The sequence below is a fragment of the Castor canadensis genome, chromosome 11, assembly GCF_047511655.1.
Source record: "Castor canadensis chromosome 11, mCasCan1.hap1v2, whole genome shotgun sequence".
In the NCBI taxonomy this organism is placed as follows: domain Eukaryota; kingdom Metazoa; phylum Chordata; class Mammalia; order Rodentia; family Castoridae; genus Castor; species Castor canadensis.
Window position 1 is genome coordinate 34,727,033 of NC_133396.1, and position 21,618 is coordinate 34,748,650.

Below are 21,618 nucleotides of genomic sequence, written 5' to 3' on the forward strand. Positions count from 1 at the left end.
CCTTTACTGGGATCAGAGGAACCTGTATAATGTGACTGCTTCTAGGTTGATCCTCCTCAGACTAATATTGGCTCTTCTCTTAGAATATTCTTGGTGCTAGTATAGAGAGTCACTATACATCTTACTGCCATCCATGATACATTTGAAAACTTGTAGAAAGGTTTAAGACAAGCCTAGCAGTGAATGATGTCCTATAAATTCAGGTCCATTTCATACTAAAATAGAAAGGTCACTAAGTTGTTTGCTTTTTTTTTTTTCATTTTTCTTTTATTATTCTTATGTGCATACAAGGCTTGGTTCATTTCTCCCCCCTGCCCCCACCCCCTCCCTGTTTTCTTTGCTTTTAATGTTACATTTTTTTTTCATACTTTGGGAACCTTGTACAGAGCCAAAGTATAGTTGGACACTGTAATACCTAAGACCCAAGGGATATTCATTTTCTTTGGCATGTGATACGCTGCTCTTTTATCTTGCTTGAAAAGATAAAAACCTAGAGTAATCCTGCTGAGATTCATATCAGTAGCTCTAAGGGACTAAGGTATTTCAAAGCTGTTGTATAAATGGCAAAACCAGTTATCTTACTTGGGTCAAGCTAAATGTATATCTACATAGCTTCATTAAAATCTGATTTGCAGATATTTGGTACAAAGGATTAGTTTTAAAGTTCTGCTGTCAAATTCATCTTTGAATATCTGAGAAATGCCTTTGCTTTGTCACACTGCAGCTAGCTCAAGCTGTTTTTCAAAGGTCAATTTAAAAGGCAGAGGCCTTAGTGCCAGGACTGCTTTAAGATAAATAGCTAAAGAGGGATCCTGCAATAAAAGGTTGTGAGTTTTTTTGTTTGGTTTATTTTTGAGGTGTCATTCCATTGGGGGTAACATATACACATATATAAATCATAGTTCTTGGCATAAAATACGAAATTGTTGACACAAATAGGTTTCCTGTACAGGTTTTGAGAAACTGGCACTCCTCAAAATAATAGTTCAAGCAATGTAGTTTTTGTTAATGGCACTTTGTGACTTGCTGCAAGGACCTATTGTTGATGAATATTCTGATAAAAACAGCTTCAAATTGGAAGAACTTGACCATTTATTTTATATGGTTACTTTACTAAAACATATTCTAAACCAAAAGCCAGGATGATGACTCATACATTGCAGTAATCTGTTTTAGGGTGAAAAAAGCACTTTGCATAGGATTTGCTTTCTGGTTTATTAGGCTGTTTACCTTGAAGTAGTGCCTGCAAACAAGGCCTTTCAGCAGTGCCTCAGGTTTTGGGGTTTGTAAACCAGCAATTTGACTTTTCTCCTGTCTCTACACTGTTAAAAAAGGGCAGCATAATCCTATAAAAAAATCTCTTATTACCCCCACCCCAAATCATACGTTTTAAAAGCATTTGGGTTTTTGGGGTTGCTTAATTTTTTTGAAACAGGGTCTTGCTATGTAATATGACCCAGTCTGGCCTTGAACTCCAGATCTTCCTATCTTACCGTCTCCCACCTGATTAGAGATAGGTTGTGTCACAAGGCACCTGAGCCTCATCTCTAACCCTGCGGGTTTTTTGGGTTTTTTTTTTCCATGTTTATCTTTAAACATTTATTGATTTTAAGGGGAAGGTTCAAAATGATCTGGAATATCGCAACATATTTTTCTTCTTCCTAAATGATTTCTGAAAACAATACATTCATTAGATTTCTATGTGTGATGACAGCAGTCATGGTAGCAGAACCTCAGTACACTCTTTGTTAGATATTCCACATAATATATCTAAGTAAAATCAATTTCTTTTGGAAAATTTTACTTTAAATTACAGTTAAAATGTAGTTTAAGTTACAGCTTCCATATGAAAATGGAAGACACTTGGATAAATTCTGGTGGCCTGTTTACAATATAGTTCTTGCATCCCAGGTTTTTTTAGGCTGAAATGTAATTTCATTGAACTACTGCATTACTGTAATAAACAGTAGTTCCCTTAGAGTATTAATTTAGAATTTGCCCACTTTCAAAAATGAATTAAAGCAACTATTATAAGGCTGTTATTAGAAAAGGTATTTCAAATGTTGCAGAACACAGCATACTCAAGTATTTGGCTTAACAACAAAATTTTGCAAGCATAAAGCTGCACTACTACAACATGGTGGCAAAGCTTTTCTTTGCAGAACAGTCTGTCTGCAATTCTTACCTGATAGATTCTTTTCTCATCCTCAGTCTGAGAGTACTTGAGGGGAAAACACTAAAAGCAACTAAAATGATTAAGCAAACTTCTCTTACACAGAAATTATTGTATGCCAGAAGTGCTTTATGTTAACTTTTCAGCTAAAGGACACTGAAAATAATTATTGGGGACTTAAGTTTTTTCTCAGGAGCTTTCTGGGGAAGAGAAAAAGAAGTCAGATCTCAAAAAGATGAAAGTAACGGAACTAAACTGTTTTACCTTTATTGTATTGGTGCTATTACGAAATATTACATCTTATATTTTATCAAGACATACTGGGACTATTATTAATTGATAATCAATGCCGTAGATACCTTAATGGTGTTGGAAGACCCGAGGCTCTGGTTTTGAAGTGCTCAAATCTCACACTGCTAAACTACAGGCAATCATGTCCAGGTGGTCCCTCTGAACTACAAGGCTAATAGTTTAATCCCTTTCCTCCAAGAAGACCCTTTAACTTTTACCCATCACCCTTCATCTAATTATCTAAATCTTTGATACTCATAGTTTGATTTGACTACAAACTCCCGCTAAACCCAATCCTTCAGCATTATTTCCGATCCTCAGATTCTCTAACGCCAAACCCATATCTCAGCTAGGCAGATGCAAGTCCGCCAAAATGTCCGCAGAAACGCTAGGAAAGGCCATCACACGGCCAGCCTGAGATCTTCACAAATGGCCCTCACCGTCCTTTGGGCTAATCATCTAAGCAACACCCGCAGAGAATAGTGTTTCTAGTTGGACTGCGCGCTGAGCTCTCCACCGTCGGAAGGTCGAGTGTTGAAACCCCACTGCGATCCCTCTCTGGGCCCAGCAACCACCCACTGCATGAAAGTAGGCGGGGGAGGAGCACTGCGGCGAAGCCGTTTCCCTGAGTCACCCAGCGGGCGGGAGGCTGGGCCCACCTGCCCCCGCCGTAGCCTCTCCGTCAGGCCTCGGACGAAATACGCAGGGCCCTCGGGCGAGGAAGGCCGCGCCCGCCATGCCTCCAGGCGGCCCAACGGCCACCTCATTCCCAGAAGACGCGGCACTCCCCTAACACCCGCGCTCCATTCGGGCAGCAATCAGCCGGCCCTTCCCTACTAGCATCACGTGCACCAGGAAGTGCGTGGGTGGGACTTAAAGCGCCTACGGAAATGACGTCGGTCGCCCTGAGTCGCATGATGTGGCAAAATGTTAAAAAAAAAAAGGGGGGGGGAGGAACACGGAGAAACCGAAGACCAGGGAAAGTGATGAGTCTAAAAAAAATAGTCCCTAGGTCCCTCTATTTCCCTCCACTCGCACCAGTCAGGGACGCCTTCAGCGCACTGCGCCCCGAATTCCTACGCCCGGCCGCGGCGCGACGCTCCGTGGAGGGGTACATAAGGCGGAGGCGTGAGGTGACTGGGCGGAGTTCTGTCGCCGGGATCCTTCCGCAGGGCTCAGCCGTTTCCGGAGTCTGCGCTGCGCCCGGTTCCGCCATTGCGGCTCTCCCGGCCCCTGGAGCCTCCGCCCCCGACCCGAGCTCTTTCGTCTGCCTGCCAGTTTCCTGCGTCCCCGGAGAGTATCCTGCTGAGCCCAGCTTTCCCCTTCCCCCTCTCCTCCTCTCCCTCGGAGAGCCCGGGCAGCCACTGCCCCGCAGTCCCAGTGACAGGAGGAGACCATACCCCCCGACAGCGCCATGGCCCAGATTCTGCCAATCCGTTTTCAGGAGCATCTGCAGGTGCGGCTGGGCCCGGGCTGGTGAGGGCCTTGGGAAGGGTGGTGAGAAGGAAGGAAAAGGCTGGAGTCTGGGTCCGAGCAGGAACGAAGAGAGAGGTGGTGTGGGTCGGTCTTTGGGGTAGACGGAGGAAGGGCTCGATCATGGAAAGCTTTAAAGGGCTAACTGATGTGAGACTTGCTTGGGAATGACCAGTCGGAGTGCAAAGGGCGGCGAGGCCAGACCTGGGTTAGAAGGCCTCTGTCTTGCTTCCTGGATGGCAAGAACTGAGCATATTAAACTTCCCCTCCCCATTTTACTCTGTTCATTCATTTGAGTGGGGGGTAGGATTCCCCGCGTTTCTCCTAGAGCAGGAATTCTCGTCACCCCCTGGGCTGGTGCATGGCTGTCACCTTCCATTGCTCTAATCTTAGCTTTTCCCCTCTTCATGTCTGCACCCTAGAGTTGTGTGGCGGGTGGGTTGGGGAGGAGCAACCTTTTTCATCCTCCCTCTGCGTCTCACAGCTGAGAAAGGCACCTTGGGGAGGTAGAAGGGGGGGGACGGTGGTTTGTCTTTTGCCTTCCCCGAGGCAATAGGAACAGAAGGTCACTGAAGGGAACAGAAAGAGACTAAAACGAGGGGGACGCATTTCTCGAGGCGGTGTCAGTCTCAGAATGCGTGAGGTCAAGGTCCCTAGGGGAACTCGCATGTTTTTCCTTTCTTGATTTCTCGGGGCGAAGGGGGGTGGTATGTAGCTCTTAACCCCTCTTTGGTTGTGGAAGGCAGGAAGAATTATTTGGAGGTTATTTTGGGGCCTTCTGAAGTCAATCAGGTAGTTGTGCGATTGTGGCCTGAGTACCCTTCTCAGGACTTCTTGGAACTGAACAGAGCCTGGGGATAGAGCATACCTGTTTGGAGTCTTGCAGGGTTAGTTGACCTGTAACTGCCTTCAGACTAGTTTCTAGAGTCCTTTCCCACTGTGCTTTATCCTGGAGGCTACAGACTGTTGTCTAATCTGACAGCGTGCCAGTGGCCTGCCTAGGCAGGTGACCCTTGGAGGGCTTCACTGAATCAAGCTTATTTTGAGCTTCTGATTTTCCTCTTTCATCAATCCTGATTTTTATTTTAACGCAATAATTTATTCATATTAATTTGTCATCCTACCATCCCCTCCCCCCAAATATCCTCTTAAAAAAGCCTACTTCAGTCTCTTGTTTCATCAAGGAAGATGTGGTTTGACATGACACTAATTAATTAGTAATCTCTTGGGCATCTTATCATTGAAGGCAGTTTTATTTACTTTCCTTCCGTGGTATAACATACATAATGGATTCTTGCTAAAAATAAAAATTCTTAATATTCAGGATACGAGTAAAATAATTTCCTCATTTTTTTACAGGTATTACCACGTTTGCTTTCACTAGTAAGAAGTTATTTTCCTTTAAGTCTTGAAATGTAAAAAATAAATATTTACATATAAAGCTAGTTAAATGCAATTTTCTGCAGTTATCTTTGGTTTTCAAAGAACTCATCTGACCTTGGCCATAAAAATAATATCTTACAAAAGGTTAGAAAATGTTGAGTGCCAGTGAATGTGGAGAAGTTCCTTTGCACTCAGGTTTAATTGTGTGGTTACCCGTTAGAATGCACTGGTAAATGGATGTGGAAGGTACTGTGACGGGAGAGGATGGGATGGGGTTGTTAGCACACTAAAGTGTATCTGAAACACTTTCTGCAAACACTTGTATGTAAATCATGCAAGAGAAGCAGGTACAGCTGCTAATTATTTTATATGGCATTGGTTTGAATAATAGCTGTTCATTTGTGTTAAAGAATAGGCAAGAATTGTAAAATGGGCCCAAAGATTTTGCAAAGTAAAGACAGATTTAATACAGGTGTCGTTAGAAGTTTCTGAAAATAACATGAGTGAAACTCTTCCCTTCTCAGATAATTTGATAAAACAGCTTTGCAAGTATACTTGCAAATTTTAGGCATTCATTTTTTGGAGTGCTAGGTCATGCCTGAACTTAAGCTTGGCTCATATAACTAAGCTCTGATAGATAGTGCTTAGTTGCACTATCTGTGTCCAAATCAATCTTGTGACTTCACATTTTTATCACCTCCATTTGTAAAAATTAATAAAAATTATTTTAATTGGCATCTTAGGTCTTTGACCTCTGAGCCTCTACCAGTTTGCTAAGTAGCCAAAAATGTGCTGAAACTCTTTGGATAAAAACTGGAAACAAGAAATGAGGAACTTGAGTGCAGAGTTAGCTTGTGAAACTTCAAAAAGTGAACTGTAAATGAATTTATTTTTATACCCCCTACCTACATTGTCAAACTGAGCAATCTGCCATCAAGACTTGGAACTATATCAAATGAGTATGAATGTTTTAAGTTATGAAGGATTCTTTTTCTCTTTTTCTGTTGTGGTAACTAAGTGCCTGTTTTGGCAAGGCATTGCCAGAGCTCAGATTCTGAACAAACCTAGGCTAGTTATAAAATATTGCCTGCAGTTCTCAATTCTTGGCATATTAAGTGTCCTTATGCCAATTGGCACATTCTTTTGTGTCCCTGCGTGCTTTGGGTTTTCAATTAAGTATCTCTCCATCCTGTTCTTTTACCTTTGATCCATAATGCAGACGTGGAATGTGTTGAGTAGTAGGGGTTCTTGCTAAGGTTATTTTGATTGGGAAAGAAAAGCAGGGTTTTCCTGGGATATGTATATATGTAGGTAGACTGCCTGGAAGAGACACACTACCTGGAATTACACTGCAGTCTACCCTGGGAGTAGTTTCCAAGCTTAAGGTGTATTTTAGTTTTCATAACTTTCTTAAAAAAACAGCTTACTCAGCAAAGCTTAAAAGGAGTATGGCTAACTTCAGTGAAAATACTTTTATACTGATTAGGAAGTCATTCGAGACAGAACTGTTTATGGATAGATAGAACTACAAACATTTTTAGTGTGCAGTGAAACTTGTGATTTACAGGACTCTTGATAGTTGTTAGAACAATTGTTTCTGATCATAGTTGACATTTGTACCTTGATTTTTAAAAGATTCCAGTTATATTTTGTTCTCAGCTTTACAAAATTATTCTTAAATGCATGTATTCAACCTTATGCAATATTTGAATTATATTTAAGACTTTTTTTTTTCCCCTTGGTTAGTGATGTGGCTTCTCAGTTACTGTCCAGTAGAATTTTTGTCAGTGGCGGAAATGTGTTACAAGCTACATAGGGTCATTGAGCACTTGAAATGTGACTAGTGTGACTGAGAACCTAAAATTTTGCTTTTATTTCTTTTTAATATATTTAAATGTAAACAGCTACACATGACTATTGAGTAACTACATTAAACTGCATGATGAATTATAGGCCATACTGATGTGCTTCGTAGGATTGAATATTTATCTGACCACCATATTTATATGCTTAAAACATTTGTTAGCTAAAATTAGAACACTCATTATCCAAAAGTATTAGTTGAAAACTGTCTCTTTAAGGAAAGTGGTGATGATAAATGGAGAGAACAGATTTCTTGAGAACCTGTGAGATGCTATACATGTGGGTGTGTAGGTAATTTCCAGTTTTCACTTATTAACTCCTCTACCCCCTTCCTTTCTTAATCTGATACAGTAAGACTCAAAGTGTAGTGTCCAGGGACCATTGTATCAGAGTGGGATTTGTAGCTGGGTCTTCTGACAAAGAAGTGGAATGATTATGATTGTTTCAATTGCTTTTTTTTTTTAAAGAAGGGTCTCACTGTGTAGCCCAGGCCGGCCTTGAACTTGTGATACATGCCATGCTCCCAGGGATTGCCTTTAAGTTATATAGCATCCTATTGTACTTTTTTTTCTGTTAGACTTTGGCCTAGAAAGAGTTCTCTGCTTGTTTAAAAATATAACTAATGGTGTGGTATAATGGACAAACGAGGGGCCTGGGGGGTTGGTAACTCATTATGATACCCAAAATATCATCATTTCAACAGGTAAATGAGCTACTTTACAGTTTTTGTACTAAAATTTCAAAGTCTAGTGTAATCCTAGCAATCCCAGCACTCTGGAGGCTGAGACAAGAGGATGAAGAGTTCAAGGGCAGCCTGGGCTATATAGCAAGACCCTGTCTCAAAAAACAACAAAACTATTCTAAAAACAAACTGATACTGAAAAGTGTGTATTAAAGAAACCATAGCATAAATAGGAACAACCGTGGTACATTTTGCCGTTAAATTACACAGACCATTTACCAAATGAGGCACCTTGCCAAATTGAACTGTAAGTTAACTAACTATAACTTCAGCTTCCCCGTCTATTAAAAAAGGTTAACCCTACTTACCCAAAGTGGTTCTCTTGCTAATAAAATGAGATAATCAACAAAAAATATTTTAATGGTTTTTAGCACAGTAGATACTTATATAGATACAATACTCAGTGTATTTGGATTTTGTCAGCTACGTTCCAGTACGATTAAAATTTGATGGTTATTCTATTGAAGGTAGGACGAAATATCTGGTTATGTCTTCAACAGTGCAAAAGAAGACACTCGTAAAATCCATGTTTAAAAGATATGTTTGTATAATGTATTCAGATCCAGGTTTCCAGCCATCCCTTCAGGTTAAGAGCGTTAGCCACAGGGGTAGGAGTGGGGGTTGAGATGGAAAACCTAGAGCTATAAACTTTGCTAATTAATAACTGATAATTGTTTCAATTATTGGAAAACTTAAGAGTGTTAGAATAACTGAGTTATGCAAATCTGCTTTTCCAACTGTAAGTTTTATGAACTCTGAATACAGCTCAGCCATTTCCAATGGAAATAGGGTCTGATCTACACTGTACTGTAATGTGCTGGCCACTAGGGCAGCACAATAGTTTTATATGATGAGCAAAGTGGGGCCAGTAAACCAACGTTTGGCTTTTGTTTATGCCTTAAATGACTATGTAGATGGTATCTTTGCAAAGGGTTTTATCTGAATTCCAAGTGATAAATTGTGCAAAAATGGTGGGGATCAAGTTAACTTGTAACTAGGACTGTTTATATTCCTCTCATAAGGCTGAAGTTCTGGAACTATAATGATGAGAGTGAATGTGTTCCATTTGGAGCCACTTGTGAAAGCAGGAAATGCCTACTTTCTATTTTACTATATATTCGTGTTTTTGTATTTATACTAACATAAAACTTGAATAGAACTTGAAAACAATTGTGCTTTTGAGGAGGATGGGGCGGGGAGAATAAACAGTAGTAGCTGAGCATTCTTGGTCAATTTGAGTACCACAGTGATAGAGGGGAAAATGATTACAAACACAAAGGATTGTGTTTTGGAGGTAGAACTACCAGGAATGTTAGTATTTCCTGTTCTGAATCATTAGGTAAACACAGACTTTTAAGTTTTCAAGTAAAGCAGATACTAGAGATTTTTTCTGAAAGTATATGAACCAAGTTCATTTAAACCACATTTCATTGTATTAAAAATTTTAAACTACAGGTTGCAATTCTGGGAAAAGTTTCAGATGTTTCCTCTGGGTTTTATCTGATTATGTCAGGGTTTTAGCTGGTGTCAACTTCCTCATTTATTAAAATATACTTTGTGGCAATTTGTGAAGTTAAGACTATAATATAGATTTGTGTTGATAGTATAATGCTTAGCCTTTCCAGACACTTAAATGTTAATTCTTCCCCACTATCCTAAAGGAGTCTCTTTTAACAACCTGTCTAGTCACTGAAACCACGATGTTGGAGTTGTACTGGACTCTTTCCTGCTCTCATTTTCTACACCCAGACCATTTCTCCAGTAGGGAAAGGAAGAACCTGACAGTGATGCACACCAGGAGTTCCAGGGATTACAGTTTTTGATGTTCCTCCTCTGTTGAAACTCAGAATCATAGTAGATGAAAAATAAAGAGTTGCTTTCTTTCACTTACTTCTGATCAGCGGCTCATCTGAGATAACCACCAAAACCAGACAAGAATAAAGGCAAAGACTATATGTGTTTATCTTAAATAAGTTGTAAACTTATAAAATTTGACTAGATTTCATTATTTGAGGATGCATAATCGGGAATACATGGGTTACAATGTATTCTCTGCAGTATTCTATGTTCAGCCAGCCATATTAACTATGGACATAATATGATGGATTTCTTTTTTTTTTTCTTTTCTTTTGGTGGTGGTACAGGGGTTGAACCTCAGGGCTTCACACTTTTTAGACAGGCACTCTACCGCTTGAGCCACTCTTCCCGACCACGGTTTCTTCTCTTAATCATGGAATATCCTTCGGATAAGAATTTCCTGGGCTAGGGGCTAGAGGGTGGGGTATGTCAGCTGGAGATGTGGCTTAAGTGGTAGAAGCCAGTCTGAAGCCTTGTTCAAACCTCGCTACCTCCAATAAGTAAGTAAGTAAATAAATAAATAAATAAATGAATATAATAAGTAAAAAGCTTTCATGGGCTTAGAATCACCTGGATTGGTAAGGGGCAAATTTTACTCATGTCTTAATTTTTTCCCTCAGTTTGTGGCCTCATAGTTACAACTGTAGGATGTCACAAACATCTTAAATATCCATTGAAAAGCAATCCATTAGAGCTGTATTTCTGGAGATAATTTATATCTGAAGACATGATTTACATCTGAAGTGGGGAAAAAACTGATATGCAAGTGGAAATTAAATTATGTTAGAAAACATCCATGGTTGTACCATAATAGATTTTTTTAGAAGTACTTTGGAATGGAGATGACTTTTTAGTACTAATGAAGACACTGATATCAAAAATGCATCTGAAGAACATAATTGTCCATTTTTAGATACTATAACAAAATATTTGAGACCAGGAAATTTATAAAGAAAAGTTTATTTGGTTCATGTTCTGGACTCTGAGAAGTCCAAGAACATTGCTTGGCATCTGAGGGCCTTCTTACTGCATCATAATCATGGCAGAGGGTATAATACGGAAAGATAGAGCAAGTGAGCTAGCTTGGATCTTTCTAAGGTCATTAATGCCATCATGTGAACCCCACCCTAATGACCTCATCTAATACTGCTGCAGCCTACGTTAGTTACTTTCTATGGCCAAAATATGTGAAAGAACAACTTAAAGGAGAAAAGATTTATTTTGGCTCATCGTTTTAGTAGGTTCAGTCCTGGCCACTTAGCCCCGTTTTCTAGAACATCATGGCAGTGGGAGCCTGTGGCCACTGGGAAGTGGATAGCAAGGAAGGAACTGGGAACTAGGTAAGACTTGCCTCCAGTGACCTCCTTCCACCAAGTAGGCCCATCCCCTGAAGTTTCCAGAGCCTCCTAAAATAGCTTCTCCAGCTGGAGATGAAGCCTTCAACATATGAGCCTGTAGGGCCCTGCCTCCAAATACATTAAACATGAATTTGGGGATTGATTTTTCATCACACAAATACTGAAACCACAGCAAAGAGTTTAAGCCAAATGGTTTCTGAATGTGAAGTGTAGAAAACATTTCCAAGTTCTTAATTTTATAATTTTAAATAATAAAAACTAAATCAAATGACTACTTGCATTCATTAAGCCTACCTAACCCCTAAGAGATTAGAGTATAATGGATCCAAAAGTGCTGTGTGTGTGTACACGTGTATATATAGCATGGTGGGGTGGGAACCTCATGGGAAGCACAAGCTTTGCCTTTGAGCTATATTTTAACCCCTACAGGCCTTTTTTTTTTAAATTTTTTTTTTGAGATAAAATTCACAAAACAAAATTAACTATTTTAAGACTGGGTGCCAGTGGCTCACGCCTGTAACTCTAGCTATTCAGAAGACAGGGATCAGGAGGCTCACTGTTTAAAGCCAGCGTGGGCAAATAGTTTGAGACCCTGTCTCAAAAAAAACCCCCAAAAAACAAAAAAGGGCTGGCAGGGTGGCTCAAGTGGTAGAGCATCTGCCTATCAAGCATGAGGCCCTGATGAGTTCAAACCCCAGTGCTGTTAGTACATTTATAATGTGCCATCAGGACTTGCATCTGGCTCCCAAACCTTTCTTTTCCTTCCCTTTTCTTGCCTTCCCTTGGTGTCAGCACTAAATTATTATAATCTTGAACCCTTGAAATAAGCCCTCTTTCTTTTTTGGATGCAGGTTTGGAAATAGTCTCCTACCCCTCATACAGTCATTTGCAACTCTGGTAGCATTTAGTTTTTTTGTGTCAGCTGAACGGCATTTATACAGGAAAGGGTATAATCTTGGAAAGCCATTTTTATCCAAGATTTAGGACATATTTAGTTCACTATATTACCTTGTACCTTGATTAAAATTGATCTGATATTTTATCTAATTATTGGGTTGTTTTAAAATTACAGATGAGTCCAATTGAAGGTTTTTTTTTTTTTAATTTCAGTCAGTGGTAGGTTATATATAGAAAAGCTGTTTAGTTATTTGAGTCTCCTGGGAGCTTATCAGAGCTAATGGCCCTGCTATCCTTGTCTCTGACTATATTCTTTCCTGGATGTATTGCTTACAATTTGCAATCAACGGCAAGAGTCAAATTCTCCTAAGAAACAATGATATCTTCAGAGGTTAACATGCAGTAGAAACAATATGTTTATGTGTAGGATCAGCAAAGGGTAAAGGAGTTCTTATTTGTTGCTTGAAATCTGTGGAGCCAACAAAAACAATGGTTGGTATCCTGTTGATGGAAGAGCTGAAGGAATGCTGCACTTTCAGCATTTTTCTTCATTTCCTGTAGAATACCGCAACTGCAGTATTTATTTGACATTCTACTAATTTCCAGGAAGGGCTCAATGACATGACTGCTCAGCATTTTTTTCAGATTGGTATTAGTGAAGGTAGAGTATGTTTTAGAGTTTTCAAAGGAAACTATGCTGAGTGAAATACTTGGGACAGGAAGTAGCCAAATCTTGAAGCATATATTTAAGAATACCGGTAGTGGGAGATTATAATGACTACAGGTATCAGCATGTCTCTCAAATTGTTGACCATATAATGCTGTATTGGTAACACCTATTAAGTCCTTACCATAATATAAGAATCACTTAACAGGAAAGGTAACTGAAACAGGACTATACATAAAACTCTTTTTAGAATAGCTTCATCTGAAATTCAATAGCTCAAACATACTTCCTTACATTTTTACTATTCAGATGAAACAAGAAGGAAGGATCTGGAAAATGTAAAGCCAAGCACTAGTTGTGAAACATAAGTTCTTAGTAATGCTGTCATAAACACAAGTTTTAATGTATTTTAATTTTTAGCTGATACAGCTGGTACAAGAGCTCTGGTCCAAGTTTACTAGTCATTCATTAGGAAGCAAAACTCGTGGGTATATTTGTAGAAAAAGCCAATTTCTGATGCATTTATTCCTGTTGATAGATATAAGAACTGCTGGGTTAGGTTGAAAGCAAACCTCTTACTCTAGGTGCAAACACAGTTGCATTGATTGCTGAGATAGAGTCTTTGTGTTAATGCAGAGTTGCCTTTTGCTTGTCTGAGAATATAGCAAAGTGTGGTTTTATTTTGTTGTATGTCTTACGCTAGCTTTTGTGTCCTCCCTAATGTTTTCCTGTTCTATTTGGGAACATGTGAACAAAGCAAATTGGCCTGTGTGAGGTTTGAATACATACTGTTGTAGAATGACATCCAAACCATTCTATTTCAGAGCAGTGTATATCATAATACTGTAACTGAATGGACAGAAGTCCCTAAACTGTATGGTGTGTATGTGTGTGCTAAATCACTAACTTTTCATTCAGCCCCTAGCCTTTCCCTTTTCTGTTTGCCACATTCTGTTAAATCAAGGGTATTTTCAAACCAAGATGGGAAAAACATAGCTCAAAGTATTAAAAATTGGTGAGCATTTAACAGATTTCTAAATCTAGTACTGCTGAAGTTTAAAAACTTGTATTTATTTCTTTGATTTTAACAGTCTTTGGAATTGGGGGTTCATCTTACAGTTGTATACTTTTTCCCCAAAAGCTTTAGCATATTGGTGAACAGTTTAGAAATTGAACAATGGTAGCTTTCCAATTACAGGAATGGCCACCATTTTTTCATGTTTTTGAATAAACTGCATATTACTACGTGTGGATTTTTCATGAAAATTTTCTTTTTACCTGGTGAAATTCCCTGTGTTTCCTAGTCCCTTGTAACCTTGGGCCTTACCTGTTTGTATTTAAATTTTATTTAATTTTAACTAACTTAAAATTAGCCATATGTGACTGGTAGCTGCCATATTAGATAGTATAGCAAATCTCTTGCTCAACTTTAATTTGACAGACATCTAGTTTATACTTCATTTACAGAATATATTGTGCTTGCATTATGTCAAGTCTGTACTGGTTTGATTTTCCTCTTTACCTTATGAAAGGTAAGACCATTATGAAGTTAGATTTTTCTTTCCTGCTGTACAGGTAAATTACCACATAAAAGTTTACTTCTTAACAACTTAATATTCCACTTCTGTGATCTAGAGAAAGAGAGAAAATTAATTTCTTTTTAACAACTTTTAAAATTAAAAATTTGCAAAATTTTGTAAGACTGGGAAGAGATATACCCATCATTTAATTTTTTTTTTTTTCTCTCGTTGTAACTGGTGTTGGAACTCAGGGCTTTGTGCTTGCAAAGCAGGCACTCTTACCACTTGAGCTCAGGCTCATTTTTGCTGTGGTTATTTTGGAGGTGGGGTCTCTAGAATTCGAATCACCCATCTTCTTGATCCCAAGTAGTAGGATTACAGGCATGAGCCATTTAGTGCCCAGCTTAGATTTTTTAAAATAATATTTTGCTATAGTTATTTTTTGTGTATGGGTCTGAGTTTTGAATTCAGAGCTTCATACTTGGTGAAGCAGGTGCTCTACCACTTGAGCTACACCTCCTGTCCTATAGTTACTTAAATTTTGCTTAAACATTTTAAAGAAATTCAAGTTTCCATGACATTTTACCTCACTGTGCACCTTTAGAAAGTAAGATTTTTTTTTTTTTTTTTTTTGAGATTGAGTCTTACTATGTAGCCCACCTGGCCTGGAACTTGTGGTTCTCCTGCCTCAGCCTCCCAACTGCTGGGATTTCAGGTGTGCACAAAATAAAGACATTTTATAATTATATCATTGTATCCTGTGATAAATTTAACAACTCTTACATATCTGAAAACCAGTCTACCTTTCTCTCATTGTGACCAGATGTTATTTAGTTTGTTTAAGTCAGCAAGATCTTGATGTTGTTATCAGTTAGGGTCTGAAGTTTCTTTTAAAAAATATTTTTCATATTCTTTGTTTTTGCAAAAAAGTTGGAAGAGCGGTGTTAAGAATTCCCAGATAATCCTTTACCCATGTTCATCAACTGTTAACTCTGTTGGGGAGGGGCAAGGTCTCACTGTGTAGTCCACACTGGCATTGAATTTAGCCTCCTGAGTGCTAGGATTACAATCTTTACCGCATGCCTAGACTATTAACATTGCACTACATTTGACTTAACTCTATATTTTTTTACACTGAACTATTTGAAAGTAACTGGCTAATGTGGGTAATGCTTTACGAGTACATATTGTAGTATTTACTAAGAATAATGAAATGATCTTCTGAAGCCACGCTATATAATCATTGAAGTCATGAAATGTAACAGAATGCTGTTGTTAGCTCAGGTCTTATTCAAATTTCATCAGTTATTCCAATAATGTGGATTGTACCAAAACAAAATCCAGGACCCTAAATTGAGTTGCATTGAGCAATCCTACTGCTCTCTAGGTTTCTCTAATTCGGAATACTATGTATTTCAAGACATATTTTTAGAAAAGTGCAGATCAGTCATTTTGTGAAACGTCCCTCAATTTGGGCTTATCTTACAGGTTGTTGTGATTAGGTTCAGGTTTTTATATTTTGGCAGAATACCACTAAAAGAATGTTTTGTTCTTTGTAATGCATTGTGTCGGGAAGTACATGCTGTCAACTGGATCATTGCCTTTATTTTTTATTTTATTTGAGGGCCTTATTGGTTAGTTAGCTGAAGTGATCTGGAATTGTGGGGCGTAGGCAGATTAGGAAACATCAACCAAGTTTGGTTTTGGAATGGTGGAGTGTAGATGGGTGGGTGGAGGTATGTGAAGTGGGGGTGCTTTGTACCAGATGGCTTCAACTGTTGCAGGTTGAGGAGAAATTTTGTGCCTCCTTTCCATTTTACCTTCTGTTTCTTAGTGTTGAATTCTTCAGGGTAAAGAAGGTTTGTTTTGTTGTTGTTGTACATTTTGTTTGGTTTTTTGAGATGGGGTCTCACCAGGTAGCCCAGTTTGGCTTCAAACTTGGTCCCCCTGCCTCCTCTCCTGTAGTGCTGGAATTACAGGGTTGTGCCATCATGCTCAGCTTGGAAATTGTTTTGATACTAACCTTATGCCATCAGTTTGCATTAGCTTTACCAACCTTCTCTTCCAGCATAGAAAACCTTAGCAATGCTGTTGCCTCTAAAAAAGTTAAGAGTTACTTAGCATGAGTGTGTTGACATGATTCTCTTCTCTACACTCTACAATTTAGTTAGGCCAGAATTAGAAGTCTTTTTTTGTTGTTATTGTTGTACAGTTTACACTTCAGTACATTTGAGCCACTCCACCAGCCCTTTTCTGTGATGGGTTTTTTCAAGATAGGGTTTCACAAACTTTTTGCCTGGGCTGGCTTTGATCCTCATGATCTCTGCCTCCTGAGTAGCGAGGATTACAGGTGTGAGCCACTGACGCCCGGCCAGAATTAGAAGTCTTAAAATGTCATTTCCTTACTCAAAAAAAAAAAAAAAAATTCATAGTGTCTTGAGAAATAAGCTCTGAGAAACCACTAATCTATTATCAGTAGTTAAAAGAAATTTACACCCAGTTTTAACCAACGTTATGGACAGCTGAATTAAGCAGATAATGAAATGCAAAAAAGTTAACCTTGACCTAGCCTAAAGTACTGATGCATTGTAGGTACTAATAGTGTCTGTCAGCCTCTACAGTGTATCAGGCTTTGTTTTTGGCACTTCACATTAAATCTTTGCAGCTGTGAGAGTAGGTACTGATGTTTCAGATGAGGGAACTACAGAGATACTCCTTTGCTCCTGGTCATTTTAGGGGCAACACTGGGACTACATCTAGACATGAGTTCATCTCTTAAGAGGAATCCACAAAAGTAAATGTCATTTACAATTCATCATCAAAGTTATTAACTTACTCTGTAAGTATCTACTGAAATGAAGAATCTGTGTTCTCTAGATTATGCAGAATCTAAAATACTATTTCTAATTACATAAACTAAGAATGTAATATCTTGCTTTGCAACACCCCCCTCCATGTTAATGCAAATTGAGCGGTGGAGAGAGAAAAGGAAATGTTTTCATATTTGTAACACGTAATTCCAAATCAGTTTATCTTTAAAACCTAAGTTTAAACTGTCAAGTCCTAAAGTAGTGCCACTTGCAGAACAAAATCTAGTCTGTAAACCCAATTATGGGGTTCAAAGTTCACGTGCTTGTTTATAAAAAGAAAGAAGCAGTTGATAATTTGTATGCTGGCATGTGCTGTCCTGTTAATGGCTTTCACAAAGAAGACTAAGGAAATACTTGCCTGTGCTATAGGTACCTTCAGTGTGTAAAAGTATCTGCTTGAGAGAGGCATTACCATGAAGATGGGGTGGGTGGCTTTTCACATTATTGAACTCTTGTGCAGTTAGAATGCTGGACTTACATGCATGTAGTGACTATTCAAAGAAAAAATAAGTAACCTTTTTTCTTAGATGCAAATTTGTTGATGCCATATTCTTAAAGCAACAAAAGTTCTTTGAAGTTTAGAAAAATTTTATTCTAGAAATTTCAAAGCATATCTTAAAATACATGGTAGCTTCAACAGTAGCAACATTTTGCCAATTGATAAGAAAAAAATGTGGTTATGGTTTGAGTATTTTAGTCTTCCAAAAATAATGCATATTTGGAGACTGTCTTCTCAATTATCAGTGGTTTGTTTCACAGACTATAATTCACTTTCTGTGGTAAACCTCACATACGCTCACACCCTTATAATTGACTAAGAATACTTTATGGCTAGTGTGTTGTATTGAAAATAAAACCTGTTTAAAAGTATTGCTGCATTTTGAAAGTCTTAATCTGTATAAATATTACTAAAATAGTTAATCTAGTATTGTAACCCTTTTATAAGTTTGTACTATGTGGGTGCACCTAAGCTAGAATCGTTATTAACGCTGGTGACTATCCCTGTTAGTCTTTGTTTTGGCCTGTTTAAATGTATCACAGGACAATATGGGAAGAAGTAATACCAATAAGGGAAAGGCTTTTTGTTACCTAGTGAAGGCTTTCTAGAAAGGAACCATTTCCTATTTAGTTGTGTAAATAAATGGCCATCACTTAAAATGGTTTTTTGTAGGTCTGGTGGAGTGGCTCCAGTGATAAGAGTGCGTGTCGAGCAAGCATGAGGCCCTGAGTTCAAACCCCAGTTCTTATTTAAAAAGAAAAAAGCTTGTTTTTTGAGCCGGTGTCTCACAATACTGTAGTCCTGGCTACCCTCAAACTCCAGATGCTTGAACCTCCCACGTAGTTAGGATTACAGACATGTACCACCACACCCAGCTAGCATGTAGTATTTTTAAGAGTTTGCCACTTGCCTTGTGTTTAATTTTGTGCTTTTAAAGTAAAGGATGTCTATTTTTACGTAAAATATGTCTATTTTACATGGAGCATTTTGAATAGTACTAGTACATTCTTGATGGAAAAGATAAAAAGCACAAATGCATAATTCTCTTGGTAGAATGTATTTGATGGGAAAAGAATACTACGTAAGGAGTATGTAGATGCAAGGGCTGCAGGCTTCTTTACCCTTTAAAACCAATTCTTCACTTTTCCTGCAAGTAAAACACTTGGAGGCTAAAAAGATCAATGCTAACTGTTGCTATAGAGAATAGGAAAGATAGGTTGATTGCCCTTCCTTTTCCCTTTCTCCCCACTGTCTTTTCTAATAGTGGTTTCCTTTCTTCTCTTGATACACACATATAATCCCTGTACTCAGGAGGCCAAGGCAGGAGGATCACTCAAGTTCTAGGTCAGCCTGGACTGACAGTGAGATGCTGTCTTTAAAAAAAAAAAAATACCCTCTACTGTGAAAAAATAGATGTACAGACCTCCCCTGAAACTAGATTGACAATTTCATTTATAAAAAGCCTCCCTGAAGCTTACCTATAATCTCTTACGTTCTGGTGACAACGTACTTTATGTTCCACTGTTAGTTCTGGAACTAAAAGTAAATATAAAAGTCAAGAAGAAATTTTTAAAAGTCATAAGGTTTTATTGTAACCAACTCACTATGTTACATATCTCTTAGATTATGCATTTGCATTGCATTGCAGCATTTACTGGAGCTTGTAAAGCTGGTTAATATTCTACGTTAGACCCATGTTTGCATTAATGGTTAGACAGTTGTTTGACTCCTTGCCCCTGGAGCTTATTGTCTGAGTAACTGTAACTATACTTTGTAAGTGGCTATGTCTACCTTCAAAGAGGTATTAGATTACTGGAGGGAAGTGAAAATAAAACATAGGCTCTAAGTCTTAGCTTTATCTTATTCGGATCATGGCCTCGTTATTTTTAAGCACTAGTAATAGAAAAGCTTGGCAGAAGAATTGATAAATATAGTTAACTTAGCTCAGCCAATCCAGTGATGGTCTCTGAGGAGGGAACCTGTATGGCTAGGGGATAAGGATAGGAGAAAGTGTGTGTGCTTTTTTCTTTTGTGGTTTGCACCATTGAATATAACAAGGGAATGGAGGGGGTATGATCTAGTCAAGACTATTAAGTTCTTCAGGGTGCTGCTATCAGTGGGATTTAATCTATCATACCACATATGGTCACTCAGGATTAGTGACCCATTCTGGTAGAGATCCCTTCCAGTTATGACAAGTGGCTTCTGTTCTTACACACTTAGTTGGTTTTCAAAGACCCACCATCTTTAAATCTATATTGATTTAGCAAATACTTTAGTATCTTCTGTGTATAATTCCTTTATTTTCCTTGTTAAAACCCCTGAATAGCTCCCCCTGCCCATAGAATAAATTCAGGATTTTTTTTTGTCAGTATAGTTCTTGCTTGTCTTTATAACCTTAATTCTTTACTTCTCAAGCCTTTCTTAAGTCTGTGCTCGATGGTATTACAAAGTACTTGTAGCTCCCTTTGACACTCACATCTCTGCCTTAGCACATGGCTCTTTCTATTGAGAATTCTCTGATCTGTCTCCCTGAAGACATTGCCTTAGCTAAAGAACCTTCTTTGGTAAGATCTCTCTTACATTTCTTGTTTTGGGACTCTTTGTACAGTATTGTAACTTTAGTATTTGTCCTTGCTAGCCCATGTTCCTTTAAATCAAGAAATTTGACATTATAATTCTTTGTTTCTCTTTTAATGCTGTGTTTTAATTTACAGATTCCTAATGAATGTAGAGTAAATAACTACTAAATGTCAAGGGGGGGTAAGAGTATAGGTCCAATAGTTCAAAAATCTTAAACATAATGATCTCAAAACCCTTGAAACAAATGTTAGCTCTCAGATGTTGCTGTTTCCTTTAATGTCATCTATTTGTTCTACCTCTTAGAAACATGAGGTTATAATGAAACAATTGAATGCCATATTTGTTGGAAGACAACAAAGAAGGTCCATTGCTTGTCTATTAATTTCCTCCCTTTAATCAATGTAATGAACTTGTCACTGTTGACCTTGTGTTGATGTTTGAGGATTTATAATGATGACAATATATGAATGTCAAGTTTTTTCTAACCACCTTAGTAACATAGTTTTTTAATTTTTTTTTCCAGCTCCAGAACCTGGGTATCAACCCAGCAAACATTGGCTTCAGTACTCTGACCATGGAGTCAGACAAATTCATCTGCATCAGGGAAAAAGTAGGAGAGCAGGCCCAGGTGGTAATCATTGACATGAACGACCCCAGTAATCCAATTCGAAGACCAATTTCAGCAGACAGCGCCATCATGAATCCAGCTAGCAAAGTAATTGCATTGAAAGGTATAAAAGATTGTGGATTTTTTTTCTTAAATGCTCACTATGTATATTTTATGTAAATACAATTCTTACAGCCTTTTCTAGGTATATCGAGTAAATTTAATTAAAACAGATCTGCAGAATTAAGACGAATACTGAACTTGAGTTAACTTTCATGATTTTTTACATGGAATGTTTCTGTGAAATGTCTTAGATCTGCTTGGAATAATTTTAAGTTTTAGAATAAATCCAACTTTTATATTTATGGTATGATAAAAGTGCTTAAGATCATCTCTGTATAGAGGAAATAAGTTAGTGATTGTGTTCTGCAGTAAAGTATAACTTTACTAATACTAAGACCTAAACATTTCAGAATTGATTATCATGATCAACTCTTTCATTCTCATATTTCATATATTTCTCATATTTCTCATATTTGAGGTTTAGGTTTCATTTAGATAATCAAGTTCTAAAAATGACTTGCATTTACATTGTTTAGTGTATGTATGTGTTTGCATAGGTAAACAGTAAGTTTTGAAATTGAGGGTGTTTTAGTTTATTCAGACTATCATTTTGTTTTCTTTGATTTTTTTTTTTTCTTTTTTTTTTTTGTGATGGGTCTTGCTTTGTTGCCCAGGCTGGCCTCAAACTCTTGATCCTCCTGAGTAGCTGGGGTTATAGGCCTGCGTCACCACACCCAGCCAGACCAACTCTTTAATTATTAAAACAGGGAAC

At 38.1% G+C, this 21,618-nt stretch overlaps 1 protein-coding gene across 4 annotated transcripts in view; it reads left to right on the forward strand.

Annotated features, from left to right (window-relative positions):
• The first annotated feature begins 3,583 nt into the window (after nt 1-3,583).
• Cltc (clathrin heavy chain) overlaps nt 3,584-21,618 on the forward strand; it is a 64,962-nt gene continuing 46,927 nt past the window's right edge. For 2 of the 4 annotated variants that reach the window (XM_074046216.1, XM_020161822.2), the window contains exons 1-2: nt 3,585-3,920; nt 20,700-20,907. In XM_074046216.1, the coding sequence (XP_073902317.1) occupies nt 3,879-3,920; nt 20,700-20,907 (250 nt within the window). In that variant the 5' untranslated portion in view covers nt 3,585-3,878. Of the gene's footprint in view, nt 3,921-20,699; nt 20,908-21,618 lie in introns of all 4 variants that reach the window. The other 2 variants (XM_020161824.2, XM_020161823.2) reach the window with 2 other exon arrangements.